Here is a 17,513-nt window from a genome sequence, read left to right as displayed (position 1 = left end):
GCGGTGCTGGTGCAGCTTGTGTGTGTGTGTGTGTGTGTGTGTGTGTGTGTGTGTGTGTGCTGCTGACACACTGCTGATGGTAAATCCAGATTAGAGAGGCTAAAACAGGCTGCAGGGCTGATGCATGAACCCTAATACACAGACCCGCTGTCACCCTCAATAACTCACACACACACACACACACACACACACACACACACACTCCCGACCTTATTCATCATGCATTAGTGTCAACACCTCTCTCCCACAATACTTCACTGCGAATGGCCCTCTAACATGCTCTGAACTACTCCAGAAACCTCCAGGGAAACAAGCACACATTCATCCAGACATCTAAACCACAAACATCTATTATTTTTACATAAAAAACAGACTCAAAACCTTCTCTTACCCCAAAAAGAGAACTTAAAACATAATTTACTTAATTTATGATTTATGATACACCCCCAAAATGTTTCAAGCAATTTCTGAGAACAATTCTGTCTGCAAACACACATTTGTACACATATTCTTGTTTTTACATGGAGAAAATTACATTTTCTGTCCTCTAACCCTCACAAACAATTTGCATATTTTAATTAATACGTTATTTACAGGTTTATTAAGCATTTTCCACTGAAAGTTTCCACAAGGCAGATTATGAGGATATTTGGTGACCATAAATGAATTAAATAATTTAATTAATTTAATAAAATAAATAAAATCATTTAGAAAATATACTTATTATACAAATTTTAATATAAATATATAACATAACATATAATTTAAATATGAAAATAAAAATATATAATGAATACTAATAAAAAAAAAAAATAATATTTCTTTTTTAATAAAAAATTATTTTTGTGGTCCAATTTTGTGTAAAATGAAAAATAAGAAGAAAAAAGACTAAATTAAAATATCTTATTTAAAATGTTTAAAAAGCATAAAAATAAAAATACAAAAGGCAAAAGGATGGAGGCAGACTAATAATAATAATAATAATGCTATTTCTGGAGACAACTGCAAACATACATTTGTTCTTATATTTTGTATATTTTAATTAATATGTTATTTTACATGTCTATTAAGTATTTTCAATTGAACATTTTATAATGCAGGTTACAAGGACATTTGGTGCCCATAAATGAAGTAAATAATTTAATTAAATAAAATAATTAACAAACTATTATTGAAATATTAATATAAAACATACATAAAATATGATTTTAATATAAAATAAAAAATGTAAATAGTTTTTGGTCCAATTTGATGAAAAATTAAAACAAAAAAAGACAGAATTAAAATATCTTATTTAAAAATAAAAAAGCATAAAAATAAATATACAGAAGGCAAGTCAAAAGGATGGAGGCAGTCTAATTGTAATAATAGTTAATAATGCACTTTTCTGTCTACAAACACACTTTTGTTCTTGTTTTTACACTGAGAAAATGACACTTTCTGTCCTCTAACCCTCACAAGGCATTTGTATATCTTAATGAATACATTATTTATGTCTATTAAGCATTTTCAATTGAAAGGTTCCATAATGCAGGTTTTGAGGACATAAATGCAAAACACACACACACAAACACACACACATGCGGTCTGCATGCAGCATTTAATCACAGCGATCAGATTTCAGAAAGACAGAGGCAGAGAGACAGACAGACAGATGCGAGTCGCTATCACAGAGAGCTACAGCTGTGTGTCTGTCTGTCTGTCTGTCTCGTCCCTCCACTCATGCAGTGCTCAGACAGTGAGACGCTTACAGGTGCAGATCCTCCGGCACACCAGCTTCCTCAACATATCGTCACACTTTCCCACACTGCCTCATTCTGACACAGCCTCCAGTGGCACGCGACCCCTCCCTGTGTGTGTGTGTGTGTGTGTGTGTGTGTGTGTGTGTGATGCTGGGATGAGCTATTACTGATGAAGCTCCGCCCACATCACTGGGTGGAGGAAGGCAGGGGGAGGAGCCTTGCACACGGGCTGTGTTCAGAATGGAATACTAGCAAACTGCTCACTACATGCACACTGCATACTGTTTTTTTAGACTGTATGTGAAACAGTATGCAGTATGTATGCACTGTTGTCACATGATCTCGCTTAATTGCATGTTTAATTCAGTGAGAGGCGATCCATCGGCGATGTAAAAATTTAAATTAATTAAATAATTTAATTAAATAAATACAACTATTTTAAAACAGTTATTAAAATGTTAACATTAAAAGATAAATAAAAATACAATTTCATATAAAAAGTATAACTATGAATAATGCTAATAAAATATTTTTTTATAATAATATTTTTGGTCACATTTAGTGTACAATGAAAATAAGAAAGAAAGACAGAATTCAAATATGTAAAAATAAAAAAGCATAAAATAGAATAACAGAGAAGGCGAGTCAAAAGGATGGAGGCAGTCTGCTTATAGTAATAATAAACAAACAAACAAATAAATAAATAATAATAATAATAATGCATATTAATGTGTCTATTTTAATAGAAAAATATATCTAAACATATATTGTAATAAAAAAAGATATATAAATAACAATAATAATAATTAAAAAAATAAAATTACAAAAAAGTTAACAAAAAGTTAATTAAAAAGCTAATAAAAAAAGAACCAATTTTGAGTAAAACTTCTTAAAATACAAAAAATACAATATTTAAATAAAAAAAATAAACATCAAATATGATTATCCCTGAAGCCTACATGTTGGGATTGGCTGAGCTGTCTCTAGAGGGCGAGGTCTGAGAGAGAATGCAGGTCAAAAAGAAGGAGGCAGTCTAATTATACTAATAAATAATTCATATTTTTTTTTAATCTTAAAAAAAATGGAATTATAAAAAATGTATTCTAATTTATTTTTAAAAATATATAATTATTACTATAAGCAGCAATAGTTTAAACATCTAAATATCTAAAAACATTTACAGTCTGATCAAATAATGAACAAAAAAGGGAGACATTAAATATTATTGATGACATCAGTCCTGGATTATTCATCAGATCAGTTCTCTTCCAAACACACACACAAACACACACACACACACACACACACACACACACAGAGTCATCCAAACAGCTGATTGCATCCGCTCATGACTCTGGCTGAAATCACACACTCATCATCATCGCTGACAAACACACCGTCACACACTGACTGACACAAGTAAACCAGGTTAACCAGCGGATAATACAGCAAAAAAACACACAATAATGCTGCAGAAAAAGTCAGAACAGTCCTGTATTACACTGACAGACATGTTTCTGTGTGTGTGTGTGTGTGTGTACATGGTATTTATCACGTTATGGGGACCAAAAAGGACATTTTTGAGGTCCCCATGAGGAAACAAGCTTATAAATCATACAGAATGAGTTTTTTTGAGAAAGTAAAAATGCACAAAGTTTCCTGTAAGGGGTAGGTTTAGGGGTAGGGTTGGTGTAGGACAATAGCACATACAGTTTGTACAGTATAGAAACCATTACGCCTATGGAATGTCCCCACACAACATGGAAACACAACATGTGTGTGTGAGTGTGTGTGTGTGTGTGTGTGTGTGTGTGTGCAATCAAATCTACATATCAGCCATATTTAATTAGTTTTTGAGTTCAAATTCATAACACATATGAACCACTTTGTATGAGATGAAACACGTCACTATTTATAATCCTTACTGGTTTAAAACATATTAAAATAGAGTATAACAAATAATCAAAGCAAATAATCAGAGCTCTGGTTATAAGTCAAAATGCAAAATAAAAAAATGGATAATTTTACAATATTTTAATCATTTAATATTTTAAGAATATTGTGATAAATATCAGATTATTCAAAAAAACTTCTCACATTTCACCAGCAGGTGGCAGAACACTAAAACTAATGAGCAGGTACTTTGTGTTACGGAACATCTTTTGTGCTAATTTTAGTTAAATTATTAAATAGAGAATTACAAAATTTGGATTTTTAAGTCTAGGCATGCAGTAGGTTGTAATATTTATATTTTAATTTTTACTGTAAGTTGAATTATGTGATCCTGTATGTGTTATGTGAGTTCAATGTTGATAACTGGCCGTGTCATGTGAAGTCCAAGACAAATGTCTCAAAAAATGGGACAATAAAGTATATCCAATTCAATAATGAGCTGGTAGCTTGTGTTACAGAACATGTTTGTATTTTAGAAATATGTCACTTTCTGGTGAAGTATATGAATGCAACGGAACGTTTCATATGGCACTATTGATGAAAGGAAAACTTTATAAAACCAAGTTTCATACGGCACAATAATGCCATATCCGCTTAAAAAATTTTAAGAAGTAAATATAATGTTACTAATAATTACTGGGGTTTAAAATGCAAATAATACTATTGAACTGATTTGATAATGAATAATTACACTACTGTATTTTTTAGAGCTACTTTAATCAAATTTGTTTTATAATTGATTAATTTAACATACTGCAATTAATACTGTTATTTTTAATGTTCATTACTGTGAAGCTGCTTTTTTGTAAATCGTTATTAACAATTAATTTCTTCCATCTCTGACTAATTCTTCATAACCATTGCAGTTTATTACACCAGAACGGCTGATATCATGCCAAAATTCACATATAATACATTTATACCAGCTAATGAGACAAAAATGTATATATATTTTTTTTACACAATATTATCTCAAACTTCACCCTAAAAACATTTTTTTAAAGTCCATTATGCAACAAATTAATCAATTTGATGGATATATTTCTGACTCAGTGCTATTTTAGTATTACTAATATATTATTATAGTTTTTGTTAATATTTTCAATTAGATTTAATTTTTTTATATTTTCTGTTTTCATTTTAATTTTAGTTCAAGTTTTAGCATTTTTGTTGTGTTTTTGTCACTTTTTTAATATGTCTATATACTGTACTAAACTTAAAATGTAGTAACTTAAATTAAACGAAAATGAGAATATATTTGATTTTGTATTTTATTTTATTTCAGCATTCAACAAGAACCCATCCTAACCAATAAATACTGCACAATCTATAAATAAAAATGCATTTTTCTCTTTACATTAGAAATAATTTAATTTAAATCTACTTAATTGTCCTGAAAATAAAGTCATAATGGAAAAATGTAAATGGTCCTAGGCTTCATTTTATTCATGCAAAATATAATTTCATTTGATTTTAGGGTGAATGATGATAGGTTTTGCTCCGTATCTGCGTGTGCATTAATGCATCAAACAACATGATCCTTCTCCCTCCTTCAAGGCAAAAACACACAATAGCTGAGCAATGGTGCTCATTTTTCCTCCAAATCGCTCTCTAACCTACTTAAAGTGTTGCGTATGAAGTGACGAGTAGCTGGACCGAGCGAAGGTGAAAAAATGTCCTATTTGAGCTGTGCGTCCAATCCAAAGCTGCTTATTTTTTGCTGCGGTGTGTGTGTGTGGGCTGATCTCAAAACGTCCCACACACACTTTCACTCTTACAAAACACACACAAGATGCTGTAAACACAGCGAAATCCCTTCAGCGTTTCTCTATCGAGCACACGCTTTCATTAAAACGGTGTTAAGACCGTCTTAAACTGCACAGGCCTCTCTCTCTGTGATTCACATGTACAGACTTCTGTTCATCACAGCATGTTAATTGGCAGCTGAGAAACGCAGCACAAAAGCAACATTCAGTCTCGGAAATCACAAACCTCAGAAAAAAAAGTGGCTCATTTTCTATTCATTACAGTTACTGAAACACCTTGAAACACTTTATAGACTATTATTAACCGATTTTTTATGGTTGTAAAGTCAAGCATCACTAGTGCTTATTTTAGTGATAGTATTAAACTTGTGAAACTCTGATGGATGATAAAAACAGATGAACACTGTCCTAGTATTGTTTGTTTGTTTGTTTGTTTGTTTTAATGCCATGCCAGCTTTTTTGATGGCAAAAACTATACTTGAGTTTTTACCATTTAAAATGGAAGATATTTAATACCCATTTTTTCTAAAAATTCAAAAACTAAACTTGATTAAAAACCTATTCAAGTCTAACTGAACATTTACTTCAATGGTATTTGAGACTGGATGCTTTCAAATGATTTCTATTGAACTGTAGCTCAAACTATTTCAAATATATCTGGAACCGCTCCAAATGATTCAAACTCAAATGTGTTCGATCATCCAGTTCAAGCGATTCACTGGCAAAAACCAGATCAAACGAGCAATTCATTTTGGAATTTCGACATCATTTGTAATCATTTTAAAAAGCATGTAGTGGTGGGTGAAACGGAGCTTTTCGAAACTCTGAATCAGTTAAACCATTGAATCACAAAATGATTCACTGTTTCGAATCGCTCCAATCAGATGACTTTTTTTATTACACATCAGTACATAAATCAAACAATTAAGACAATATACTTATAAACAAAATGGCAAAATAAAAGAAAGACAAAAAATACATTTACATTTAATCATTTAGCAGACGCCTTTATCCAAAGCGACTTACAAATGAGAACATTAGAAGCAATCAGACCAACGAGAGAACAACAGTATACAAGTGCCATGACAAGTCTCAGTTAGTCTAGCACAATACACGTAGCTAGGTTTTTTTTAATTAATTAATTTAGTTTTTTATTTCTCATTGAAGACCACTCTCGCTGCTGAATTCTGGATCAGTTGCAGAGGCTTGATAGTGCATGCGGAAAAGCCCGCCAAGAGAGCATTACAATAGTCCAGTCTGGAGAGAACAAGAGCTTGGACAAGGAGTTGTGTGGCTTGCTCTGACAGGAAGGGTCTAATCTTACTAATGTTGTATAAGGCAAATCTGCAGGACTGGGCCATTGTAGCAATGTGGTCAGTGAAGCTTAACTGATCATCAATCACAACTCCTAGGTTTCTGGCTGTCCTGGAAGGAGTTATGGTTGATGAACCCAGCTGTATAGAGCAGCTGTGATGAAACGATGGGTTTGCTGGAACCACAAGCAGTTCTGTCTTAGTAAGGTTGAGAGAGAAGAGGTCCAAGCACTGAGCCTTGAGGAACCCCAGTAGCAAGAAGTTGTGACTTAGAAACCTCACCCCTCCAAGACACCCCGAAGGACCTACCTGAGCGGTAGGACTTGAACCACAGGAGTGCGGTTCCTGAGATGCCCATTTTTCTGAGGGTGGACAGGAGAATCTGGTGGTTAACTGTGTCAAAAGCAGCAGACAGATCCAGCAAGATGAGTACTGAGGAATTGGAAGCTGGTCTTGCCAGTCTCAGGGCTTCAGTAACCGAGCGCAGGGCAGTCTCAGTTGAGTGGCCGCTTTTGAAGCCAGATTGGTTGCTGTCCAGGAGGTTGTTCTGTGCAAGAAACATGGAGAGTTGGTTGAACACAACTCGCTCAAGTGTCCCAATAGCGTGTGTAGATGAGGTCCAGTTGGTTACCTGATTTGTGAGTAGCCATAGTAGACACTCGCTTAAGATCAAATGAGGCGAGCAGAATGTTGAAGTCAGCAGCCTGGGGTTTGCTAAAATAAACAGACTTGTTGCCAGGATAAAAACATAGCTGCCCTAATAGGCTACTATTAGGCTACATCTCAAGACACAAAGGACAAATATAAGAAACAGTTTTCAATGCTTTCAAATTAACAGAACTTTGGATAGTTTCCATATACTTGTCTAAGTCCACTTTGAATAAAGAAAAGAGAGGTTTAGAGCCAGTAAAACTTTTTTTGTGAATGTGAAATGTAGCCAACAGCAAACACAAAAATTAATGATGTAGCTAATATTTCCCTATATTCTCTTTTAAGTATTCAAATAATCCAAAGAAAGCATCTTTAAAATAAAAAGAAAAGTCACTTACGCTCCAATCAGATGGCGTATCGCGAATCATTAGATTCAGATCGGAACTTTGCATATTGCAAATCATTTGATTTAGGCTGGGACTTCGGTGCGGGTTCGCGAATCATTTGATTTAGATCGGAACTTTGGAGCAGGTTCATGAATCATTTGTTTAAGATCGGAAATTTGGAGAGGGTCCGTGAATCTTTTGATTCAGATCGGCACTTCGCGAATCATTTGATTTAGCGAATTGTTTTTTTTTATTTTATTTTTTTTTATTATTATTATTAAACAGTAGAAAACATCAAACCATTAAGGTAGTACAATTTTAAAAACAAAACAAAGAAAAAAGAAAGTATACACAAATACAAATTCCTTAAAAAAAATTAACCGTGGTTTTACTATAGTAAAAGTGTAGTAACCATGTTTTTTTGTATAACCACAGTTTTATTGCAAATACCATGGTTAAACTATAGTAACCATGTTTCTTTTTTTTCTTCTTTTTTTTGAGTAAAACCATGGTTTCCAAAGTTCGCTTGTTATGATTTTCAGTTTTAGTTTTAGAATTTTCAGAAAAATTGGTCTTTAACATCTTATTTAGTTTCTACTTTAAATTTAAATATCTCAAGTGGAATGTAAATTTGCATTAACTTGATTACAAGAATGTTTTGTAATCTGGGATCAAAACAGCACTATGTTAAGAATAAACTACTCAGACAACTCACAGTTAGTCAAGGGATTATCAGTTTAAATCTTCTCTATTAAATTAGATCAGTCTATGTTTTTATGCAACTTACATTTTGTGTAATTTGTGCAAACCTTTTCCAGTGCATTTTATTTTGCACTTTATATAAATGTTAGTCACAAAATCAGAGAGCGTCTCCTCAAAGACAGAAACCCGATCACTAGTGAACACATTCGAGATGTAAATTCCAGGTAAAAACAAGGTGATAACAGGAATATTTTGCTCTAGAAGAACCTCCAGATATTAAAAAGATCCTGAACTGAGTCGCAGAGTATCAAATATTAAGTCGATGATCATGAATACTTCAGAGCACTTCAGACACCTGAGACGCGGCTCAAAAACTCACAGGAACCGAACGCCACATAACAAGCCATTAAAACAGCATTAATATGCTAATGATGCTGATTTCAAGTCATTTGCAGCCTGTAAACGGAAGAAAAAAGAGATACGAGATGAGCTCGAGACATTCAGAAGATGCAGAAATGAGAGTGACTATAAGACCAAACCCTGAACGCTTGATCCTCACATGCATTACATGCAACAAACGTCTTCAATGCACCTGCAGCGCTCTATTGAAACACATCCAGAGCAGTAACGTTCACATGATCTTACCGTCCCCTGCTGTCATGACGGAGGCTTGATCTGCAGTAATGAAGCTCTGCTGTGTGTTTCTCTAGTCTTGTGACTGAACACACACACACACACACACACACACACACACACAGCGCTGCTCTCGTCTGCAGTGACTCCCTCTCTACTGACACACACGCGCACACACACACACACACACACACACACACACTGAAACTGGGGCAGCGAGGAAACAATGGCCTAACAATGGGGACAATCTCAGCGGCGAGCATTTCACACACACACAGAAAAAAACACCGTTTATGTGCCAGTAACGTCATACAGCACCTGATACTGCTTTCATACGCTTTCACAGTGATAGAAAGTGATTTACAGCCAACAGTGTCTTATTACATCACACAGATTATCATGTGTGACATCAGTTATAACAAGACTGACTCACCTGAGGACAGGATCATGTTCCCAGACCGCTGGACTTCATCAAACCTGCTGAAAATCACATTCAATCTGAACAAAACAGACCGAAGAAAGACTTCATTAGAGCTCATCAGAAAAGAGCAGAAATCAAACACAAATACACACTAAGACTGTCAGTACTTTATCTGTCAAATTTGCAACACAGCAAACAATAAAGTGTTCTTTTATAAGCCTTTTTACTAAATAAATCATAAAGGGATTTATAAACAGCACAAAAAATAAATAAATAAATTGATTGATTAATTAAACAAAAAATAAAAAGTAAACATTTTATAAAAAGTATACAATATCAAAACTATGAATGGTTTGTGCACTGTAAATAAATAAAACCAAAGACAATTAAGAAAATATAAATTAATTACAGTTTTTATTTTTAGAATAACTCATAATCATTAAATTAAAAATGGTGTTATAGTTTTGAAAAGTTAAAATTAAATTGTCGTTCAAATTAAAACAAAAAAATGTTTCTCAAATTTTAATACATTTTCAAAAGATTACATAATGTTTTGTCAAATATGGATGGCACTGTAGCGGAAAAAATAAAAAGAAATGATAAAGTATAAAAAAGCATACGACATCAAAACTATGACGTAGTTTATGCAAATGTATAAAAAAAAAAAAAACATTTTTTAAATAACTTTCAAAAAATAATTACATTAAAAATGCATAAAAATAAAAATATATATATATTAAATTCCCATTCAAATTAAAATGATAAAAATAAAATTTTTAATACATTTTCAATACATTACATAAAAATGTTTTGTAAAATGTAGATGGCACAGTAACAAAAAAAAGATGAAGAATAAAAATCACACAATATTGGCACAATAAATAAGTAAAACCATTTTTTTATAACACTTATTAAATTAAATTTAGTTAAAAATAAAGTATAACAATAAATTAAAACAAAACAAAAATTAAAATGCATTTGTAATAAATTACATAAAAATCTGTTTTGTAAAATGTGGTTGACACTGTTGCTATGAGGACGTGATTTTAATAATAATAACTGTTATTGATGTGGATTTATTACCGTGACTGCGGCAGCCCCTTCTTCCCCAGATCCACCCTCACTCTCTCCCCGACGTGTCTGTAAATCTCCACCAGACAGTTCATTGCACCGTCACGAACCTGACCAGAAACATCCAGTCATTCATCAGATGCTTTTAACAGTACGCTCAAAAACTGTTCAGAAGCGCTGCTTGATGCACAGCATAGATTATGTGAAACTACACAAAATATTATACTAAACAATCGCAACCTGCATTGCATTGTGGTACTCCATATATCTATATAGTGGCATGTTAATATGATTGAATACAGTAAACATTCAATAACATGTTATATAATCACAATAGCATGGTATTTCCATCACTATACCATGGTATAGCCACAGTGCTGTGGATGTCAGCAGCAGTTCCTGTGATGACCAGCAGGGGACGCTACAAACCCAGTGATCTGAGGAAGAGCAGAACAAAACCCTCTCACCTGACTCGCTGGGTCTCCTAACAGATGACAAATATGAGGAACTATCTTGCTAAGGGTTAAACCGTGAGCTCCGGATCTGCAGAACATGAGAACAAATACAATTTTGAATAAAACTACAATTGGTGAGTTAATACTGAAACTAAAACCATACAATAAATGTGCTGTATGTTACCTGAAATAAAATACTGATTTCATTCATTTTTATTTCAAATAGTTGCCAATGCAACTTATTTTAATTTAGTTTAACTTGACGTACTAAAATAATAAACAAAAACTGAAATAAAAATGTATAAAAACTTTTTTTTTTTAACTAAAAATGAAAAAAGCACATAAAAAATCACTAAAACATCTAGAATTATTTTAAAAGAAGAAGAAGAATAAAAATGTATAAAAACTTTTTTTTTTTAACTAAAAATGAAAAAAGCACATAAAAAAATCACTAAAACACCTAGAATTATTTTAAAAGAAGAAGAAGAAGAAAAAGAAGAAGAAGAAAAAACAAAATATCACAATAAAAAATTATTCAAAATATTAATAAAAACTAGAGATCGACCGATATATCGATTTACCGGTATTGTTCCCGATATGTAAGCATTTTACAATAATCGGATATCGGTTTTGTAACATCGGATTCACCGATAAACACCGCCATCTTGTGGATATTTTGAGAATTGTGCGCAGGATCAACATTGCAGTGCGTCTGAGGGGAAACAAGGCAACAACAACGGCGTGCACAGGTACTTGATTTACTGTAGTTAGTAAACTTTATTTAACATACCAGCCATTAATGCACAAATTAGATGCATTACATAAATGATGCATTACATAAATGATGCTGATATGCAGTTTATGCAGCTTGGCTCGAAGAAATAGAGACGAACTCACGGAGTCACGTAACATAATCCGTCAAGTCCTGTCCCGATAAAGACGTAACTTTGCGTGAATTAAATAATATGCAGCCATGAATGAGCGCATGTTGGAAATAATTAAATAATACAGCCATGAATGAGCGCATGTTGGAAATAAAAGCGCTCAATTTAATTCTCTGTCTGTTGTCTATGCTCATCATTAGTCTCTCGAAGCCGCTTTCATATTGCTGTTCACTCACCGGGTTGATGCTCAGGAAATGCTCCAGCACGGCCACCGCATGTAACTTTTAACAAGATTCACTTGTTTAAAACACCCTAAATTGTATTAACATTAACTATATAACCATTATTTCACTAATAAACATCTAAATAGATACAACTCTATGGAAATGAATGATTTATTATCTCCAAGAGCGATCGCAGTTTGAGTATAGTTCTGTGTAAATGCATAGATAAACTGCGCTGTCAGCAGGCATTTCATAATCTAGAACGACAAAAACATTATTAGTAATTCTGATATAACATGCCAGTTGAGAAATGCAATAAAATACGATGTTTTGTTTGTTATATTTCAATATTCCAGAGAATATTATTCAGTGAATTAACATTAAATATCGGTTCTGCATATCGGTTATCGGGCACATAAACATGCAAATAATTGGTATCGGTATCGGTTATAAAATATCAATATCGGTCGATCATTAATAAAAACCCTGAATGATATTAAAAGAACACAGGTACATACACATTAAGAGTGGCAATAAGGCAAAAGCAAACAGCTTCTCTGGTCCGGTTGTTTTTATGTCTGAATCCGGCCAGCATTCGGTCCCAAACATACTGCAAACAATAATACTTTCATAAGTTTTAGCCACAATTGATGTCATATTACTCTAAAGCAGTCCGCTGTGAGGGTCTCACCTGCGGATTGGCCGCTTGGTCCATGATTTTTAATAGAAGTGACTGCGCTTGATCTCGAACCTGGTCCTTAGAATCGCCTAAACGATCAATTAAACTGGGCAGAACTGAGAGAAAAACAAAAATAACACATATTATGATGATTAGATGAAATTATTAGCATCTGTATTGTCACAAAAAATTGTTTAAAATAAGTGATCAAATACATAAAACTTTACAATATTTACTTAAAAAGTGTTAAATTTTAAAGAGTACATTTTAATCATTGTAATATAAAAAAAAAGTAATATTATAAAATAAATATGAATCTATATATTAATATATATATATATTATTGTATTATATTAATATAATTATTAATAATATATAAATAAAATAAATATTCAACCATAAAAATAATAACAATAATCATTTATTATTATTATTATTATAGAAACATTTTCACCTGTTCCTATTTGTGTTTTGAAGCGTTCCTGTAGTCTGGTCACTAAAGCAGATACTATGTCCATACCCAGCAGCGCCACCTTAAAAAGACCAAACATATTCATCAAAATAATACAAAAAAGTAGGATCTTTCAATAATAATAGCAATAACTTACATTACAAATGACATTCACTAACATTTAAAAGTCAAAACTGCGTTGGAAACCTCTTTTCTGTAAGTCAGACTGTGTATGCAAATCAAAGCAGCAAAGGATTATGGGTAATGTCCTCTAAACAGTGTTTCAATGCCAAATATCCACAAGAATAGGGTGAGTTTGTAGTAAATGGTGGGAGATTCTGTGAAAGTGAAAGGAGTTGAGTCAGACGAGCACAGTGTTTGAGCTGAACAGCAGTGTTTGTGGTTCTTCACAGTCACCGTCGTCATGAAGAGCAGCAGGGCTGTAGGAAAGCTTTGGGCCAACAGTATTTGGAAGATAACCATCTTTGGCCAAGAATAATATTGGCTGTTCAATGAATGAAGACTAATAATGACTCTGCTAATATCTAGCTAACACAATTAACATCACCTGAACTGTTGTGATTAGGCTATGGATAAATTTATGGGACTAAAATTAACCAGTTATAATGCAATGTATTAGAGATTGAGGACAACAATTGCGTTTTTTGTATACAAAGCAAGAAATATAGATGGTAAAACGAATTAAAATTGAAGTAATAAACGGGTTGAATTTTTCGTTTTTAAATTTATTTTTAAATTAAGGAAATTAATGAAAATATGGTTTTTAAAATGTGGATGGCACTTTTGCCAAGATGCAGTGATTTTAAGAATAATTAATGGTAATGTGATTTTATTACAGTGGCTGCAGCAGTCCTATGGGATCAGATTCCCACCAAATGTATTGCAGTCACGGATAAAAAAAGAACAAGCGTGAAACCAAAATTTTAAAACACAAAAAGTAAAATTATATTGCACAAAATTTAAAAATGAAAGCAAAGTTTTCAGAATAGCAAACAATGGTCACGGATCAAAAAATAATAAGTGTAAATCAAAAATTTAATAACGCATTTAAAAAAAAATAGTAAGCACGAATCAAAACTTTAAACACATTTGTTGTGTTTATTTGCATATCTACATATATAATTGCCTAACACTATCATATTAATGTTTCAAATACATAAAGTTATACATAACAACAATATGAAAGTAAAACAGCCAGTAGGTGGCGGTAAGTTACTGTCTTTAGAATAAGACATTAAATCATTCATTCAAATGGCTGATTCATTCAGTGAGGAATAAAGTGAATCATTCAATATGAAAGGCTGCTGTATTGCTTGTAGAGGACACTTCTGCTGTGGCTTTGTTTGGACTCTGTCGAAATGGAATAAAATGAGAAAATAGTTACTATTAATAGTAAACTCACTCAAAATATACTTCTTGTTATACTGATTCAGTTTAATAAACATTTGCAATGGTCCTGATATTAGGAAAAACACTCTTCCTCGTGTTTTGCTTAACTGTATGTCATACAATAAATTATAGTGCCATTCTTTACAAACAACATTTATTTTAAATGCTAAGCCTAACTCATTTCAAACGAAACTAAAAACTGAACCTCCTGCTGGGCTCACATACCTCTCATTTCCATGAGTGAATCGTTAGACGCGGTGTAACATTTGGTTGATAAACTATTAGCCTATTTATTTTGTAAAGAAGGCTTTGTACTTCTGTCGTATCTAAATATCTACTTAAACAACATGGCATGGCGATGCTCGCGCTGACCACCTGTATGGAAAGATGTTTCCCAGCTGACAGTTGTCCATTTTCACCGGTACAAGTAAACAGAACACTGAGCATCGGCAGTAATGAGGTGCCCCTCTTCGACTGATTGGCTAGAGGAGGAGCTCTCAATCTAGAACTAGTGGACCAATGATGATGTTTTAGCCCTCCCTGATTTACATGAAACTCTAACCGCAACATTTGGAAGAAGAAGCGCAGAATGTGGAATAAAGAGCAAAGGGAAAAACAGCATAAGCATACAAAAATAAAAAATATGTGCAGAAAATGTCTGAGAGCACAAAAACAGAGAAATATATAACCAAGGAAAACATGATTTTGTGTGCAATTCGGATAATTTTGCATTAATATTTCAGTTTTGTGCAATATGATTTTAAATGTGTTTAAAGTTTTGATTCATGCTTATTTTTTTAGATGCGTTATTACATTTTTGATTTACACTTATTATTTAACCATTGTTTGCTATTCTGAAAACTTTGCTTTCATTTTTAAATTTTGTGCAATATAATTTTACTTGCGTTTTTAAATTTTGGTTTCACGCTTGTTCTTTTTTTTATCCGTGACTGCAATACATTTGGCGGGAATCTGATCCCATACAGTCCCCTCAATTATATTTTTTACAAAATAATAAAATAATATTACAAATATATATATTGCATAATAATAGCAATGCATCTTTTCTGATTTAAATGTCAAAATGAGGAAAAGACAAAGTAACAAAAGAAATTAAAGACAAATTTAATAACAAAAACAGAATAAGTTATGACTGCACACTCACAGAATGTTATGACTGCACACTTTATAATGTGTGCAAATTAGCATTAAATTAATAAATAATAAATAAATAATTGTAAATAAATCAAATTAAAGCAATAAAAATTCTGATTATATTTCTTATTTTGAAATAAATTTTTAATTAATAATATAAATCAATAATTTTGCCAATGAGAGACCAAGATACAGGGCAGCGGGAAGTTCGGGGAGGAGTTCCGCGATTGCCGCCGGTTGGTTTTTTTTTTTTTTTTTTTGCCATGACAGTGATTTTAAAAATATTAATGTGATTTTAATTCTGTGAATGTGGCAGTCCTCTCAGCTATATGTTCAACAAAATTATAAACTAATATTTTAAAAGTAATAATAATATAATATATTTAAGAAAACACATGTACACCCTTTCTTGAAATAGTTTAGAAATAGTCACAATTTTTTCCTGATATCAATGTCAAAATGAAGAGACAAAAAAACAATAAATTAATTAATAAAAACAATGAAACTGTTTTGAGATTTGTACAAAAAACAAATCAGTCATAATCAGTCAAATCAGTCTGAATTTGATTCTTATATTAAAATCGTAAATATTAAGATTAATATTAAGAATGTAAAAATTTTTGAAGAGATAAAAAATAAAAAATTAGTAATTAAATATTTTGACTGCACACTTTATAACGTGCAACACATTACAACAACATTTATTGGCCAGGTATGCATAACATACAAGGAATTTTCTGCCGGTATGAGGCATCCCACACACACACACACACAAAGAGAAAAAAAAACTTACAACATTACAAAATTACAATATTACACAATTACATAGTAGAAATTATGGCACTGATTTGCATTAAATATTGTTCAGCTGTAATGTGTGCATTAATAGCTACATATTTGAGAATGTTTCATGAAACCTGTGGGTCTGTTTGTGCATGAGTGTATGTACTATATAGGGTTGCATGAAGCAGATGCATGTTCTCTACACTCAACATACAGCAGATCACAGGTCACATGGGTTTATTACAACATTTGCATGTTTATTATATCTCTTGCATGGCTGCAGCAGCCTCACTGTGACTCTGAGCATGCTTGAGGTAAAATAAGACCTCCCAGCTGAACTCGTTACGGAGAGTGGGGTGATTACTCTCACCGGAGACACTGGGTTTCCAGGCCAGCTGCGGATCAACGCTCTGATTGGCTGATGCCGAATCAGCTGTTTCTGAGCCGTTAAAGGGTTAGTTCACCCAAAAATTTAAATTAGCCTGTGTTTTACTCACCCTCAAAGCATCCTAGGTGTACAGTGGGTACGGAAAGTATTCAGACCCCCTTAAATTTTTCACTCTTTGTTATATTGCAGCCATTTGCTAAAATCATTTAAGTTAATTTTTTTTCCTCATTAATGTACACACAGCACCCCATATTGACAGAAAAACACAGAATCGTTGACATTTTTGCAGATTTATTAAAAAAGAAAAACTGAAATATCACATGGTCCTAAGTATTCAGACCCTTTGCTCAGTATTTAGTAGAAGCACCCTTTTGATCTAATACAGCCATGAGTCTTTTTGGGAAAGATGCAACAAGTTTTTCACACCTGGATTTGGGGATCCTCTG

At 32.7% G+C, this 17,513-nt stretch overlaps 1 protein-coding gene across 1 annotated transcript in view; it reads right to left on the bottom strand.

The window, feature by feature from the left end:
• Positions 1-17,513, bottom strand: part of LOC107701787 (CLIP-associating protein 1-like) — an 89,756-nt gene that overhangs the window by 62,862 nt on the left and 9,381 nt on the right. Inside the window, exons 3-8 of the mRNA XM_016503897.1 lie at positions 13,335-13,413; positions 12,893-12,996; positions 12,720-12,811; positions 11,106-11,181; positions 10,651-10,748; positions 9,580-9,644 (exon numbers count right to left, since the gene is read on the bottom strand). Coding sequence (XP_016359383.1) covers positions 9,580-9,644; positions 10,651-10,748; positions 11,106-11,181; positions 12,720-12,811; positions 12,893-12,996; positions 13,335-13,413 — 514 coding nt within the window. The remainder of the gene's footprint in view (positions 1-9,579; positions 9,645-10,650; positions 10,749-11,105; positions 11,182-12,719; positions 12,812-12,892; positions 12,997-13,334; positions 13,414-17,513) is intronic.

This window comes from Sinocyclocheilus anshuiensis, unplaced genomic scaffold (assembly GCF_001515605.1).
Source record: "Sinocyclocheilus anshuiensis isolate Anshui unplaced genomic scaffold, SAMN03320099.WGS_v1.1 scaffold2184, whole genome shotgun sequence".
Taxonomy (NCBI): domain Eukaryota; kingdom Metazoa; phylum Chordata; class Actinopteri; order Cypriniformes; family Cyprinidae; genus Sinocyclocheilus; species Sinocyclocheilus anshuiensis.
Note: the sequence above shows the minus strand (reverse complement) of the source record. Positions and strands in the feature narration are given on the sequence as shown.